General features: G+C 41.0%; 3 protein-coding genes across 12 annotated transcripts in view; 1 reads left to right on the forward strand and 2 right to left on the reverse strand.

Annotated features, from left to right (window-relative positions):
- Positions 1-251: 251 nt before the first annotated feature.
- dmac2l (distal membrane arm assembly component 2 like) lies at positions 252-5,234 on the forward strand. Of its 2 annotated transcripts, XM_087832868.1 has the most exons (5): positions 252-359; positions 456-552; positions 2,272-2,480; positions 4,406-4,577; positions 4,695-5,234. In XM_087832868.1, exons 2-5 carry the CDS (start codon positions 458-460, stop codon positions 4,807-4,809), a joined length of 591 nt encoding a protein of 196 aa, XP_087688994.1. In that variant the 5' UTR covers positions 252-359; positions 456-457; the 3' UTR covers positions 4,810-5,234. The 2 variants fall into 2 exon arrangements, with proteins under 2 accessions (XP_087688994.1, XP_087688995.1); XM_087832869.1 differs by having other exon boundaries at positions 258-552.
- cdkl1 (cyclin dependent kinase like 1 (CDC2 related kinase)) lies at positions 4,929-13,760 on the reverse strand. Its single transcript, XM_087832866.1, has 10 exons — positions 13,638-13,760; positions 11,849-12,039; positions 10,803-10,924; positions 8,847-8,919; positions 8,418-8,508; positions 7,785-7,985; positions 7,570-7,652; positions 7,370-7,426; positions 7,113-7,274; positions 4,929-5,747 (listed from the first exon to the last, which is right to left on the reverse strand). Exons 2-10 carry the CDS (start codon positions 12,014-12,016, stop codon positions 5,646-5,648), a joined length of 1,059 nt encoding a protein of 352 aa, XP_087688992.1. The 5' UTR covers positions 12,017-12,039; positions 13,638-13,760; the 3' UTR covers positions 4,929-5,645.
- A 797-nt stretch (positions 13,761-14,557) lies between these two features.
- map4k5 (mitogen-activated protein kinase kinase kinase kinase 5) overlaps positions 14,558-17,041 on the reverse strand; it is a 28,995-nt gene continuing 26,511 nt past the window's right edge. For 4 of the 9 annotated variants that reach the window (XM_087833206.1, XM_087833205.1, XM_087833201.1 and 1 more), the window contains one exon: positions 14,558-15,584. In XM_087833206.1, the coding sequence (XP_087689332.1) occupies positions 15,497-15,584 (88 nt within the window). In that variant the 3' untranslated portion in view covers positions 14,558-15,496. The remainder of the gene's footprint in view (positions 15,585-17,041) is intronic. The other 5 variants (XM_087833207.1, XM_087833204.1, XM_087833203.1 and 2 more) reach the window with 2 other exon arrangements.

A 17,041-nucleotide genomic window follows, 5' to 3' on the forward strand; every position in this document is an offset into this window, starting at 1 on the left:
CATGCCAACTAATATTTTTACGTCCAGTAGATGTCCTACTAGAGCAAATGAAGCTTCAAGAAGCTTTGCGCTGGGGTGAACCAATTGGATGAAAAGCTTCAGTGCTTCATGAAGCTTCATCTGCCCATCACTAGCCAGGAGCGACTTTCCTTAGCTCCTAGTGTTCGTGTTTCCTCCTCTTGCTCCCGTACGTAGAGCCGCTAACGGTCCGCTCTGACGTAAGCGCGTCCAGCCAATTGGATACCGCGTTTTTTTTTATTCGCGATAGGTCGTAAAGGTTAAAGGTTAGAGCTATGATGGCTGCGCTCTGAATGTAAACAGTAGTGTTTGTCAGTTGTTCTTTGCTTGTGGGAGGACAGGTGAGAGACGGGATTGTTTATGTGTCGCAATCCTGCGCTGTTTGTCAGTGAGAGCCAGCAGAGGAGATAACTCCCAGTGCGCTGTTTGGCTTTCAGATATGAGACTGTTGTCGCAGGCGGTGAAGTTTGCGGTGACTCACCCGGAGAGGAGCCGCAGACACTTCTGGGGCTGGCTCAATGCCGTTTTCAACAAGTGAGGCACCTTTTTATTAACTCACCTCCACCTTAAAAATACATCACTATACGAAAGTCTTGAGCCATACTTTTCTTTTTCTGGACATTAGCTGCTTTTTCTCTCATTTTGAGCCCAGTCCTTGTACCTGACTATATTCAGAGACTTAACCCTGACCTATGAGTCAGACAAACATAAAACAGGCATCTAACTCAAGGAATGAACCAGCGTAGTGTCAACACATAACAAAAAACTCGGCAAACACCCCTTTAAAATGTGTCTTTAGGCTACTAGCAGCCTGTAATTTGTTCCTGTAGCTGAATGTATGAAAAATGCTAAATATAATACAGTTTGACAGGCATAAAATAGGATTTTCACACCAACAAGATGATTCCCAAAGAGATATTAGCTTAAAACTTCTTATATCTCAGCGTGGTGTGTCATTAAAATTGGAAACTGGACATGTTGAGTACAAAATAACAAGTGAAAAGCCACTACAGCTTCTACAGCAGACAAACCTATCTGAAAGTGATGTCCTTAAGAAATATAAAAGAAAAAGAATCCAGGTAAGACTTGACACAGGACCTGAGAGATGCACCTGGATCTTCTGTTGATCTATCTAGTCTTCACTGAAGCCTCATCAGAAATAGCCTCGGTTGAAGTATGGCTATAAAGAAGCCGTTCTTAAGGAAGAAAAAAAAAAAGCGTGATGTATGCTAAAATCATACAAGAACCTGACCAAAAATCAGTGACAACAGGTCTGATGGGGTGATTCATCAATATGTACAGAAGGGGTCAGAAGAAGGGTACAATAATGAGTGTCAACAGCCATCTGTAATGCACAGTGGAGGCTTTGTCATGGTTTGGAGCTGTGTTTCAGACAACGGTGTCGGGATCTTGTCAAAATTGATGGAATTATGAACACAGAAGAGCAAAAATCAGTTTTTGATCCACCGTGCAATACCATTTAGAAAGGATCTGACTGCCAATGGCTTCATCTTAAACACATTGTCCATCCAGTAAAAGCATAGCTGGGTAGAAATAGACACAATGGGTCAGCTACAGTATTATTGTTTTCCCTAAACAAAGAAAAGAAAGCCCACATTGAAACATATGAATTTATCTAAGATCATATAAACAAAGTCTAAACCAGGGGTAGGCGACTCCAGGCCTCGAGTGCCGATGTCCTGCAGGTTTTAGATGTGTTCTTGATCCAACACAGCTGATTCAAATGGCTAAATTACCTCCTCAACATGTCTTGAAGTTCTCCAGGGGACTGGTAATGAACTAATCATTTGATTCAGGTGTGTTGACCCAGGGTGAGATCTAAAACCTGCAGGACACCGGCACTCGAGGCCTGGCGTTGCCTACCCCTGGTCTAAACAAACACTTAAACAGAAAAGCTATTTCTAGGCCTGTATTTATAAATTAATTTTCACTTTTGTTTCATTTACAGAGATTTTTGCTTGTTACTGTTTAGTAAAGATGAGGAATTACAGTCCAGTGTCGCTTAAAATAATTTTTTTCATGTTAAATAAACTGACAACATGTTTGTTTTTGTAAACCGTGGATGATTAGTTCAGGTTTTAACATTTGCCCTAGTGGGGAAGTTGCCAATAGGACTTTTGACTTTTGTCTCTTGACCCTTCTTCCCTTTCTGCACCCAACAAATGTGACCCGTCACATTTCATCACATATCAGCATGTGCAGTACTTTGACTGTTTGTCGATCTTCACTCAGGGTGGACTATGAAAGGATAAAAGCTGCGGGCCCAGACCGAGCAGCAGCAGAGTGGTTGCTGAGATGTGGTGCTAAAGTGCGCTTCCAGGGGTTTGATCGCTGGCATCTCGACTACAACGCATTGCCAACTGGGTCTCTGGGCAGATACAAGATCCAGGCGATTGACGCCACTGAATCCTGCATCATGTACAAAGGGTTTGACTACCTGGGTCAGTGTGGAGAACATCATGTTCTTGTTCTAGACTCATTGACGTCTTCACCTAATGATCGCGGATGTTGTCTCAGATATATTTAAGTGTACAGTCACACACCTGGTGAGGCTGTTATCTTGTTAATTAACAGAAAAATACGTTCATGGGGAGGAAAACATTGATGAATTAATATTGTGTTTAATGGCTGATCTCATATCACAGAAGAAAGAAAAAATCCATATTCTTAGATTCAGAGGGTTCATCCTCTGAACTTAAATATCTTTTGGATGCGTTTTGGATAAGTACTCTGTTAACCTCAGATATACATGCAGTTGTGGTCAGAAGTTTACATCCATGGACGTGAATCTCACAGTTATTTTGAGCTTTTAATGATTCCTTTGAACTGTGCAGATGTCATTAAAGATGTGCAGCATACACAAATGTACAAATTTGAATTTACTTCAAACTTTGGGTCAGAAGAATACATACAGGCTCAAATATATACATACAGCCCCACTCATATTCTGTTAAATGTTCCTTAGCAGGTTATACCTAGACCAGACACTTTTCATAGTCAGCAACAAGCTTCTGGCATAATTATGGATGTATATTTGACCACTGTTCTTGGAAGAATTGGCAGGGTTCCTTAAATTGTTTAGTTTCCTGGCACGGACACAGCTTTTAAACAGTCCACAAATTTTTGATAGGTCTGAACTCAAACCTGTCGAAAATTTGTGGACTATGTTTAAAAGCTACTGGAAGGCCGTTGCAGGAGTTTAATGTTAGCCAGCTTTATCCATTCCAAAATCAAGTTTGATGTATGTTTGGGATCACTGTGTCTAGCGGTTGATTTAAGGTTAAGTTGAACAATTTGGAAGTAATCTTAAGATATTCCATCCACTTTCCAGCTTAATGTCCATGTCGTCTGACCATTAAAGGTTTCTCCAGAAAGCATTTAGCTTGTCCATGTTGGGTGCTGCAATTCTTCAAAGTATTGATCAATCCAATGAGTGCTGGTAAACAAATCCTTGTTGTAGTCGATCATGATCACTAATGAGAAGTTAATAGGCCCTGTCAAGTTAAAAGACATTGTAGAACCTTCAGCGTACTTATTAAAAGCTTTAGGGGAATGCGTATATATATATATAGTTTTGAGTGTATACATCTTCAGCCCTGTATGGATTAGAAAAAAATCAAAAGCAAATTCAAATCTATGCACCCAGTTCTTGTTTTTTAAAGTGATTAAAATGTGTGCTGTGCAATCAGTCCACCCTGGAAAAAGAACTGGTCAAAGAAATCATTAAAAAAAAACCAAATTTTACTTTAAAAATAAAGTTATATATGTCTCGTATATAATATGACAAATTAAAAGCAACATTGCAACAAAAATATGTTACAAAACTGACAGACTGTGAACTTTAATAAGGAACGCTTTGATCAACAAGGACAGAACTCAATATTCTGTACATCCAGCTTCATAATGATCTTGTTGACCTAATGATGGCACTGGGGGAACAGAACATAAGTCATTAGGACTTATGTTCTGTTAACATCAGTAAATCCAGATGTTGACATATGTTAACATAGGTTATTTCCCTTTGAACTCGCTTTGGATTAACATAGTAAAGAGTGTGTTTAAATTAAAAATTAAAGCCAAGTTCAGAAAGTGTAAATTTTGCATTAGCTTCGACCTCGACGGTTGACCTGAAAGCGATTCCCTTCCGTGGTGTTAACAAGAAAGGCGAGGGGAAAGTGCATCTCTCTTAGACTAATTATCTAAAAGTGACGCAAGTGTCCGGGATATTTTACACCAAGCAGGCACGCACGCTTTCTCTGACCTTGCTGGCTGCTGAACTCCAGTATATATATATTTAAAGGAGAGCATGCCTGAGTCCCTTTTCCTAAACGTGCTGATGCCATTTTTTTAACGTTGATTTTTCTAGATGGTTTGAAACATTTGGAAGAAGTCAAGTTCAATAAGTGTATCTACATTGAAGATGCCTGTCTGGAGAGGCTGACCTCCATAGAGAACCTGCAGGAGAGCTTGTACATGATGGAGGTGGTGTCGTGTGGAAATGTGACTGATAAGGGTATTATCGCCCTGCACAAACTCAGGTCAGTGTTTATTGTTCGCTCCAAAGGAAACAAATTTAAAGTACCGCTTGTTTTAATGGTGCTTTTTTAAAAACAATCTTATAACGAATGAAATAATTAGGCGATGCTTCCTCTCAGGAAACTGGAGTATCTGTTTCTCAGTGATCTTCCCGGAATCAAAGACAGACAGACAACAGTTGACAGGCTGCAAACTGCACTTCCACATCTGGAAATACAGCTGGACCTGGACTGATCGTGTGAATGGCACACAGCACAACATCCATTATTCTTAGGTTTTTAGGGTTTTTTGTCATGAGAAGGTGTGGCGTAATCATTCACAGAGTTGTCATTTTGTCAGTCCAACAAAGAGTCAAATGAAATCGCTGGTGACACTAGTTCACTGTGATATTTATTCAAAGTAACTCCATATGTGTGTACATAGAGAAAGCAATTGAAAAGGTTTATTTTAAGAGTAATTTACATCTTCTTTTTAGATTATTTTGGCATTCATCATTAAATATCTGAGGACAAACAGATGGCTGAAAACATCCTTAGCACCAATATTCCAGAGACGTTGAGTACAGTGTGACTGCTGCTAATAAATGTTCGTGAAAGTGGGATAAAGGATGTTTAATGTCTGTATTTACTCCTAATGTCAATAAATAAGATTTTCTGAAACGCTCACGAGCAGTTTAACTTCATGTCCTGCATTATAACTTACTAAAATAACAAACAAGTTGCTCTTATAAAGCCCGTCATTATATAAAAATACATTTGGCAAACCAGGCAAGGCAGTACATTGTAGTTTTTCCTTCAGTCTACTGTGCAGCTACGAGCGGAGCAGCTCACTGCTTCTTGTCTCTATACAAAATCAGCCTGAAACGACGGCGACATACATAAACCAACATGACCTGCTGGGAATAGTGCATAGACTGACATCAACGAGAGAGATACTAGAGACACCTCATGTGATACACCTCATAAAAAGTGGTTGGAGCTTCATTAAATGGGTTTAAAAAGTGCTACTGGAGTATGCGTCACGTTACTGAGCTCTTGGTGGTGGTTGGACTCGGATCAGGACCAGCGGGATTAGATGTTCGGTAGGTGATAGTTGAATTTGCGCAGGTTGTTGTAGTACCTCTTATTGTCCAGAGCTGGAAAGAAGCCGCTGCTGGTCAACTGTGGCAAATACTGTAGAGCACAAAAATCAGTAAAAACAAGTTTACAGGGGCATTTTTTAAAGATCGATGAGTTTTACATGAATCAAATGAATTATCTGTAGTTCCTCTGCATGAGATAGTTGGGATGTGTGTTGAAGACGTGGATTTCCTGCAGCTCGAGTGGTTTCTTTAAATACTTGTTGCAACTTGTTTCATTCATTTATTGCACTGTATGGTTGTTCCAGATGTTCATTTATAAATGCTGTTTATGCACAGCTGTCTTAAGGTCCCAACACAGCATTTTGACCAAGCTGAGGTTTGGACTCTGACTGAGTCTGTTGTGGATTTGCTGCCGTGATTATGATCATTGTCCTGTTGCATGACCGGTTTGACCAGTCGGACAGATGGCCTTGCATTTAATTCTAGAAAACTCCGGAAAACAGAGTTCACGGTCGACTCTATAGCTGTAAGGTTCTTCGAGTGCAAAACAAACCCAGATCTTCACTCCTCCACCACCGTGCTCGACTGTTGGTGTGAGGTGTTTTACTGACACACTGTGTTTGGTTTTTACCAAATGTGGTGCTTATGGCCAAAGAAAGTGGAACTTTGGTCTGATCTCTCCAAATGGTATTGTTCCAGAAATCTTGTCATCTGTTTAGTTGAAACGTTGGAAGCTGAAGCTGTGCTAACGTGTCCTTTTTAGAGAGAAGAGGCTTTCCTTCCAAACAAGCCACACTTGTTCAGTCTTTTTCACATTCAACATGCTAACTGAGATGTAGCTCTTGTTTTGTTTTTTAGTTTCTCTGAGCATTGCATGATTTGACCTTAGGATGAATTTGCTGGGATGTCCACTTCTGGGAACATTTTGGTTTTGTGTTAACACACACCTCCCTGCTACAGTCCTGCCAAAAACCTCTGCTTTTATCGAGTCGGTGACCCTCGTTGATGATCATTAGATAAGTGCATTTTATTAGCAACACTTGACTGCTACTTACCCTCTATGATGGAGTATTAGGGACAAATTAAGAACAAAAATATTGATCATTTTGAGAATAAAGTTGAATTGTGGCGATTGCAGATGTTCTTTCGGGACAAACTGCCATGTTATGTTTTGTAGTTCATCGATGTTGCATTTACCTAAATTTCAGACCTCGGGACCTGATTATCTTTTATTATATCTTGATATATAATAAGTAGTATAAGTGGTATAAGTAGTCATCTATTAATAACGTATAAGAAGTAGTTTTTGATTTGTAACTTTTAAGTGCTCGTTTTAATAATATGAGCCGATATAACCACTGACAATTCTGTATTCAAGTTAAAACACAACCAGTTTGGCACCAGTTATCCCAAATATGGTACGTCATCTTTATCATTGGAACAGAAGGCTGCTCACCCCGGGGGGAACGTGTCTGCGAGGTAAACGTGTCCTTTTGTTGCCGGAGCGGTCCTGCTGTCGAGATGTGCTCTCGTTTCTTTCTCTCAGGCTGTCGAAGTACGGATGCTGGAGGAGCTGCTCACAGGTCAGCCGCTCAGACGGGTCCATCCGCAGACAGCCCTGCACCATCACGTGTGGACAAAGCACCAGAATTTGTCAGTTTTGCAAAACAGCAACAGGAAGAACTGCAAACATTAAAATAAAAACAACTTCACCTTCATCAGGCTCAGAGTTTGATGTGAGAGGTTTGGATACTTTTGCTCCAAAGATTCCTGCAGAAATCGAAGAGCAAAAGGACTTTTTGAAAAGACAGTCACAAGGTTAGATATTTCTTTTTGTTCATTTATTATTTCAGTGAAATGATCTTTATTCGGCCTTTTCTGACTGAAATAAAGGAAGCAAAACTCGTCGTCACCATCTGTTGTGGCTCTGGAATGGATACTCCACAGAAGAACTGGTTGTTGCTGAAGACCTGCTGGTGTCGAGGAATCAGATCTCCTGGAACATAATCACACAGCGAATAGCGAGTATAACGCGTTATACCTCACCGCTAAAATTAGGAAAAAAATTGCTATAAGATATTGTTTCTCCGAAATTGTAAAGGCATTTTACGCAGGAGGCTGATCTTACCGAGGGTCTTTATGATCAGGTACAGCTGGTCCATGTCCGACTTCCCGGGCCACAGAGGCGTCCCCGAGAGAAGCTCAGCAAACAGGCAACCGATTGCCCACACGTCCACCGGGGGGCCATACTGAGTGTCTCCCACCAGCAATTCGGGGGCGCGATACCAGCGGGTCGCGACGTAGTCGGTGTAGTAGTCACACGGACCAGCTGCCAAACACAGAAATGCACAAGATCCAACATCATTTCAACTATCAGACTCATTCAGTGAGTAATCCCGGAGCTGCAAACATCATTTAGCCGTTTTCCTGTAATTCAATACAGCGAATGTTGTCAAAATTTAACCCAGAAAGAGACACTTTGCTCTTTTTCATTGTGTGACAGAACTGAATATCTTAAGTTTGTTCTTGGGGATGTCTGTTGGTTTTCAGGGAATCACTTCTGAATGAGGGATTAAAACAAATATTAGTAACAAGCCTTGAACTCTTCTATGTGAATCTGAAGCACTGGAACTATCCAGCAAGTAATTAACCAAGTTTAGGGTAACATTCATTAAGTTGTAAATATGAATATGCACTTGTAATGGTAACAGTGACCACTAAGGGGCACTGTCAACACTGTTGCAGCTGCTGATAAACTTACTGAGTATCCTGGCAAAGCCAAAGTCGCAGAGTTTGATGACTTGATGCTTGGTGATGAGAATATTCTCCGGCTTGACGTCTCTGTGGATGCACTGCAGAGACAGTACAGTAGAGTTACACCACTCTATGAACTTAACTGCATGCTTTCTGATGGGAGTAGAAAGAGATTGTAGACTTCAAGCCACATTGTTATACGGGGCCGTTCTAGCGTTTGTTGTGTCTTGGTGATACATTAACTGCTGGTCAGCCACGGGAAAGGAATTCTTGTAAAAAAAAAAAAAAAGAGCCATAAAGCAGAGTGTTTGTTGGGTGGTGGAGGAGGGAGGAGGGTAGTAAGGGATTGAAAAACAAAGCAGAGGGGAAGGTTTGACAACTGGGAAATACGCTACGTGAGGAGTCAGGTGGGAGAAGCGAGCGTGACGTCACTTACATTCTGTTTGTGGCAGAAGTTGACGGCCTGAAGCGTCTGCCAGGTTATACTTTTAACAAGATGCTCTGGGACGCTGTAGGACAGGGAGGAAATCAGTTAACTGATGGACAGAAACTTATTCGAGCTTGAAGGGTATTTGTTGATCTTGGAAAAGATTCTTAGAACAAAATGGGGTTTACTGGAAAATTTCCAAATACGTGATGACATTGTCAGAGACTGAGCTTGGAGCTTCACGCTTGCCTGCCTTTCTTAATGTAAGGCCTTTTAATGGAGGGAACAAGCTTCCTGATACACTATCAACAAGCCCAAGTGATGCCAAAAAAACAGACATTAAGATTTCTGCCATGTTTACTAGATTTAGTATTTATATTGTTTATATTTTGTATCGTTATATTGTTTTGGGTCTGTGTTTTGTGGTGTTAATGATGAACAAAAATATAAAACCCCTGGTTTGGTAAAAAAAAAAAGAAAAAAGTCTGGGATCAGTAAAATCTGTAAGATGCATGCTCTGGGGGTCATCAATGTCTGTGCAAAACTTTCAGTGTGGTCCATAAAGTCATTGATGAGGTGGGGTGTGAAGGTGGTAGACCAGGGGTGCCCAATCCCAGTCCTTGAGAGCAACCGTCCTGCAGCTTTTAGATGCATCTCTACTCCAACACAGTGGAATCAAATGGTTTTATTACCTCTTCAGCATGCCATCAAGTTTGGCAAAGGCCTGATAACAAGCCATTCATTTGATTGAGGTGTGTCGGAACAAGGTGGATCTAAAAGCTGCAGGACATTAGCTCTTAAGGGCTGGGATTGGTCACCCCAGTGGTAGACTGACCAGCAAACAGACATCCCTGGAGTGGTGCTGCTAAAGAGGCCAGTCATACAGTATATGGATAAAAGGCTACCTACAATCTACGCCTACAGGAGCTGCTGGGTCATGGAAACCTATGTCACGAAGCTCCCGGCACACAGCTTTTGTGCTGATGTTAATGTCACAGAAGGTTTGGAGCTTTGCAGTTAGTGAATAAGAAGAATGTTAGCATCCTTCATGCATTCAGCGACACTCCTCTGTAACTTTGCGTGATCTGACACTTTGCAGCCGAGTTGCTGTGGATTCCAAGCAAAGAAATTTCACAAACTGACTTGCTTTTTGTACTCGATGAAGGTCAGTAAGACCATAATGTTGTGATTCGATAAAATAATGGTTTGTGAGACAGTTTTGGGAGGAATTCAGGGAGCTCTTTAGAACGACCCATTTTTTCACAAATGTCTGTAAATGCAGACAATGGGACTTTAGTCCATATATCTGCAGAGCTTGGAATAGAAGTCGCGTAGCTCGTCACGGTTCATCTAGCAAAACACAAAAAAATACATTTGTTCTGTTTTCTGCTCTGTTTTGTTTCATTTCTAGTTTTCTTTTGCCCCTCTGTGGCTGAAGATGACAGTCAGTAAGGGCCCAGCCATTTCTTTCTTGAGGCGCAATGTTCAACAACTGAGGCTTTGTTGGTCAAGGGGCCGCTATCTACCAGTGTTGCTGGGGAAATGGCTAATTCGAGCCTTGTGACTGGCGATTTATAACAATCTCAGCCCCTTTCTCTCTATTTTGTTGTCTCTTCTTTTGAACCCGTCTGTGGCCTGAAGGCTATAGGCCAAGACTAGAGGAGGGCGGGGGGACTGGAGAGCCAAAACACTCCCTATAAAATGTGGCTCCCTTCCAGCAAAGCATTCTGGGAGGGCATCACTGTAAGCATAGCACAGAAAGCCAGTCAGTCTCCCAGGAGATGAGCGTTGTGCCCATCAGAGCCGGACAAAGCGGCATACATGCTATATAAATGAAGTTTGGAGATAGCCGAAAGCCAGGTGTTTGCAACGCTGTTCTTTAAACATGTGCAGTTCCAAAGCAACTACCAAGTAATTGCATGCATCTCTTTCTTTCAGCGAGGTTTTGTGGGGAGACACACCCACCCTCTGGGATGGCGGTCCAGCTCGTTGAGGACGGTGTGATCGCAGTACTCGAAGACCAGGTGAAGCTTCCGTTTGCGTCGAAACACTTCGATCAGATTCACCAGGTTGGAGTGTTTCAGTTGCTGCACAGACAGAAAACAGAAATCCCAAACAGACATTACAAGCAGAATCTGCTGCACAGAGGAGTGGCTCATCAGTCTCTGTCTGTATCTCAAACACACTAAACTGTTAAGAGAGGGTAATAAACATGCTGTTGCCCCTGACAACCTGTCCTATTTATGAGCTCCTGATGTCCAGCAAGCCTCCAGCGCTCCCACCCACTGCATGACTAATTAAACCACCAACAAACGCATCGGTACATCTTTGATAAATATGTACATCGTTAACAAAACACATGACTTGACCACAACTGAGCCTAAGCTTCCAATTTACAGCCTAAGAAAGATATTCAACTCGTGCCAGAGGCTTTTTTAAAAGATAACTCAATGTTCACAGACATTTCACGCGGCAACTGAAATACTGGAGTCAGCTCTGACCCTGCAGGGTTTTGCCTTCATTTGATTACAGCCCTCTAAACCTTTTCTCAAGTTTGCTGGTTTGAAAGCGAAGTGTTTCCCCTCTGTCTGCAGAATGAATTGCACCGTGTCCCTCCCGCTGGCGGCACAGGAGGAGGAACGCTTTACATTTCCTTGCATTAAAAACAAGATTTAAATCCTCTAAAGACTGAGTTAAAGTTTCAAAACAATAGTTTGGCTGAGAGTTATGATAAAAACTTGATTTGTTAAGTAAAAAAATGTGAATGTTTTACGCTTCCTGCTAATAATTTTATCCTGATGAGTTTTTTATTTGATAAATGTAACTTCGTAAGTCATATATTTTGTTCTTAGTCACATAATTTTATCTTGCAATTCTGCATTAAGAAAACCAGTTTTGTAAAGCAGACTTTAGCATTACATGCCTCTTTTATTCATTTATCATTTTGATGTTTTTCTCTCACAACTTCTGTACTAATTTGCAAGCTTCTGTCAGACAGGCTGCGTCTTTACCTTGAGCATCCTGATCTCCCTCAGTGCAATTTTTTTAATGATGGGATTATCCTCTGACTCGACAAACTTCTTGATGGCGACGATCTGGCCCGTGTCTTTGTTTCTGCACTTGAAGACGACTCCGTACGAGCCCTCTCCAATCTTCCCAATCTTCTCGTACTTCTCCATACTGAGGAGGAAGCAGTGCTCCTCTGAAAGGAGACAAAACAAAAACTTTACAAGCAGCAGTGGTTTTATGGGGAGGCACGGTCATCTCTGCAGCCTGAAAACAGACAAAGAGGAAAAGAAAGGAAGAAGGGGGCTTTACTTGATAATCTACTGCTTTTATGAATGGTTTACACAAGCCAAGCTGCAAAAATTTGCTTTAAAAAAACAACAACAACAACAACATGTTTTTGCAGCAATAAAAAGTATGAGCAACTTTTGACCCGACAAAAGCATGCCTGCATGCAAGCTCGTTTTACAGGGATTAAAATGTTAGGGTAACTTCCTAAATGGCCCTGCACAAAGAGGGAACGTTACACCCATCTCCCAGCAGTTAGATTGCGTAACAAAAACATTTGCAATGCAAAGTATATTCGGTCATTTCCCTGAGGGGGACACAAAGATAAGACTAATAACACGGTGAGAAACGGTCTGGAGGAGAAAATCAAAGTGCTGCACTGAAAAAAATGCATTTTAAAGGGGGAAATACCACCTCTGATTAAAATGATAACCTCTAAGTATAACACCTGATATTTATGATTAAAAGCTGTTATTATGGTCAAGATATCTGAATGAAACGTGACTCCTGAAGTAAGCAAACATAATTTAATATTTATGAGAAAAGAAATACAGAAATGTCCACTTTTGGAATGGCCACACATTATTACATCACTTGCTGACTTCATGTATACACACAAATGACATCTTAATTATTATCTTTTTGTGTGCATTTACATCCTGAGCCACAAATCGGGAGACTATCTTTAATTTATTTGCACCTCAGTCCTTCTGTGCAGCTCCGTGCAACCTACACAAATACTCTGCAGTGGATGGATGTAGTAGTGAGGGGCCTTTAGTGAGAATCATCTGCTTCTGAATGGGAATAAGATGATGAGAGATATGATCAACTTCAGAAGAAAAAGGATGGCCACACTAGCTATATGTATCCTTGGACAGTAAGTTGATGTGGTGGAGGAGTGCAAGCACCTGGGAGTCCCATCATCAGACAGCAGACCGAACTAGAAGACCAACACAGAGGCTGTATTCAAGAAGGGTGTGAACAGGCTCTATTTCCTGAGGAAGATGAAGATCCTATTTATCAGTCAGTTGTAGCAAGCACAGCTACAACTGACTGAATAAACTCATCAAAAGAGGCTGGCTCTGTGATTGGCTGCAAACTGGAAGCACCTTTGAAGCTGTGGTGGAGAGCAAACCTCTATCGATCATGGATAACATGGATATTTTGATAGAGGCATCTGTCAGATAACATGATTATTATTATCAACTATTCGTCACTACTTCAACTGCTATAACAAAATAATTTCCCAAATAATGGATAAATACAGCACTTCCCAGCTCATCTCTTTACACCTGCCTTCTGTAGTGGCTGGACACCTGTATAATTTATTAGAAACAAAAGAAAATTGCTAAATTGATGCCTGGAGAAGGTGTAACTATTTTTTTTTTAAATACCCATGCTACTTTATTTTAACATGGAAATAAAGTGTTTCTGTAAAGCCTATGGACGGATAATCCTGACCATTAAAGTAGAATAACCCAAAATAAATCACATTTATAAACTTACTGTCCGTAAAATGCTCGCAGATGTTTCTTTAGGAGGAAATCCAAATTCAGGAGGACCCTCTTCTTCCTCCAAACAACATCAGCCTGCAAGGTAGACGATCACAGAACACCTACTCGTGCAGCTCCAGCGAGCTCCTGTTTTTAATCCGTAAAGGTGGTTAAATGAAACCTACATCCGGTCGCGCTTTTCAAAATAAAGCGAGCCAACTGTAACTGCATTTTTTCATTTTTAATGCTATCACTTCTTTAACATTATCATAATTAATATTCCTGGACTGTGCTTCACTTGCACACCTGTTAAAAATTAAGTTTTAAAAGCATTTTATTTTAAAACAAACTAAAATCTTTAACTCCTATTTTGATGAATCAGCTGCGTGTTTAATTTTGGAAGTAAGATCACCTGACTTCCGGTGCTACCCACTGAATAAGTCTCCCTGAACAACAACTTAACACTTCTGCTTTTTTCCACCCTGGTGCCCATAGGAACCGCTGACTCCACCCCCACCTCCAGAGGAAAAGGGAAAGCAGGACTCCTGTGGATTATCACACCTGAGAGAGTTACCTTTGTCAGGCTGTTTACCTACAAACGTCATTATCGTCATGCCTGACTCGTTTCAGTCTAACAGGAGAGCTCAACCACTGACACATGGGAAACATTTTAGGGTTGTTTTCTCACACATCTGAGTCCATGTTTACCCGACCATCAAAAACCCTTAAACCACATCAGCCTGATATCATCCAGCACGTAACACTGAGCTGCAAATTTAGTCTGGTCTCACTGCGACCAATTAGCCCGGGGAGTCACATCAGAACGACAAAAAGAGGAATAATGGAAACTAAAACTCACCATCACCTGCTCTCCCTAACAAGAGATTATCTCAGGACACAAGAATAACCCATAGCTCGTTCTCATGTTAACAACAGCTTTTATTATAAAAACAGTACACATTAAGCAAAGGGAATGCAGAGATGTTAATAAAACCTAGCAGTCCCTCATTTTGTCTTTTTATTTTAAATAAAAATGTACAAAAGTGCTTACATGGTGCAAATAATGATAAGTAAAAGGTCTATAAAAGAGGGGGGTAAAGAAAAATAAAAACATGTACAGTATATCCAATTTCTAAAAAAAAAAAAAAAAAAAAAAAAATGCAGCAGAGCAGGAGATGCAACTATATTACAGAGCAGTAAAAATAACCCAAAGCTGCTTAGGTAGTTAATTTTAACACAGCAGACCGCTCCGTCACCGTGTATAAATCCAACATACCCTCTTACGGAAGATGAGGTTAATAAATATTGCTTAAATAACCCACAGCACTTGTGAGTTTCTGTTTCAACTGATCTATTATTCTCACTACAGAGCTTGTAAAATCTCCTCTCAAGCCTACTAACATTTGCCACTGGCAGTAATTATGAGTGACAGACAATAACACAACAAATCTCCCATGGTTTCCTAATACAATCACAATTCTTGTGAATTTTAATGGCACTTTTGTAATAATACCTCTAGATAATTTGTTTGTAACTCAGTCCACAGTACAGGAAAGTGAGGAAAACGCTAAGTAATGATGATTATTCAAGCTTTTACTGCTTCTCCTCCTGCTCGTAACAGTCCTCGCATTGTTTGAGATGAAGGAGGCTACAGTTAACGTCTTGCTGGTGAAAGGCTACGTATGAATCCGAACTGACCAGGCTCCTCTTTTACTGACCTGCAGATCCCGTGATCAGTAACAAAAGCTCCCAAAAACGCTTTTAAACCGGACAATTCTCGTAACAGAAACGCAGGTCTAAGAGTGTCATTTTCTCCCAAAAGTGAGGCCTCTTATCCACTTTTCAAAGACCTGGCAAGTCACTGGCTGAGGATCAGTAACTGTTCTCGTGACCAGCTAAAATATAGAGGTTGCTCAGGGCCGTGGGGTTGTCGGTCGGTCGACTCTCTAAGACCACCACCCTGCAACAGAAACACAGGAACAGCAGTTTGTAAGAAAAACATAATATCCTGTTTCTTTACACAACAGTCATTTAATGCAAGGAAGCCATTTTTCCCCACTCGCTTTGCTTTTACTGGAAATCCCTGCTGCTCTCTTGATTTTCCACTTCGATCACTTCCTCTCGTCTACACAGCTCTGACAACAACGTGTCTTCCCAGTAGTCACTTTTCCAAAAACCCTGCAACATGATCCAGGTGTTTCAACTAAACCCTCATTCCCTCATCATCTAAAATCCTGGAAGATTCTTCTTATCACTCGTTGTTTTCCCCACACATAATCTGATAAAAAAAAAAAGGTCTAAAGCCCTGATTTACATTTGTTGGGAATCTATATAAAGCCTACAACGTAACCTACATAAGTGGTTGACGTTGCTAGCATTTATGCTAATGCATTACGTGTTAATTACCACGTGGTTGTGTCCTGGTGTTTTATATGTGGTGTCAGTCATGATAGAAATAAAATGCAGCGACTTTTTCATATTCATGTTTGTTCCTGAAGTTCTACATTCCTTGACTTCCTGATGTCGTTTCAGGAATTTGCTGACATTTGTGAGTCCTTACTTTAATGCTGTGATTATTATTTCTCATATTAAGGGAGTGACCATTATTCTGTCACTAATAAATCAAAAACTGTGGCGAAGCAGCACAGGAGGAATTGATTGTGCTGATCAGGCAAATCACAATTACATTGACCTGAAAATGGACATGAGATTATGCCGTAAGATTTCAGAAGGGTTATAGTGTAGCTAGACGTAGATTCCCCACTGAAGCATTAATCTTATGTTACTGTTTTGTTTTTTTAATTGATAAAAATGGGTAAAATTGATGTTTTTAGTGATGAAAATTATACATATTTTATGTGTGTAACACTTCAAAGATCAGTTTGAAAAATGCAGAGAAACAATGAGAAGGCAGCTGGTCGACTTCGTTCACCCACAGCTTTGATCAGATTATTGACAGTCTGATAAAAAAAAAAAGAAAAGAAAAAAGGCTGAACTGCACTGAAACTGACATTAGCGACGTGCTGCATAATGTTCGTGGTTTCAGTGTGCAGAGTCGTGCATGTTAAGTAATCAACAGTCAGATGACGGCCAGATCAGGACGGCAGTGGGTGCATCTTCAGATGCCATCGGCCTTGTGGCGGTGACAGCTGAGCGGAGAAGCTGTAGTCTATACTGTCCGTTCCATCAGATGAAATTACAGAGGCGCGGAGAGACACTCAAACCAGGCTGGCAGTGCCCAGGCGGCGGTGAATAAAACATGGCGGGCTGGGCAGCAGAGAGTGGCCTCGCTCTGGTGCCACAAGGCGGGGCGGCTCCATCAGGAGTCACCGCTGAACGAGAGGTGCTGCTGGGAGATCGTCCTCCAGTTTGAGCATGCTCTGTTTGACTGAGTCTAAAAATCACATCCTGCTTCAT

The sequence above is a fragment of the Neolamprologus brichardi genome, chromosome 19, assembly GCF_056152115.1.
Source record: "Neolamprologus brichardi isolate AB-2024 chromosome 19, ASM5615211v1, whole genome shotgun sequence".
Classification (NCBI taxonomy): Eukaryota; Metazoa; Chordata; class Actinopteri; order Cichliformes; family Cichlidae; genus Neolamprologus; species Neolamprologus brichardi.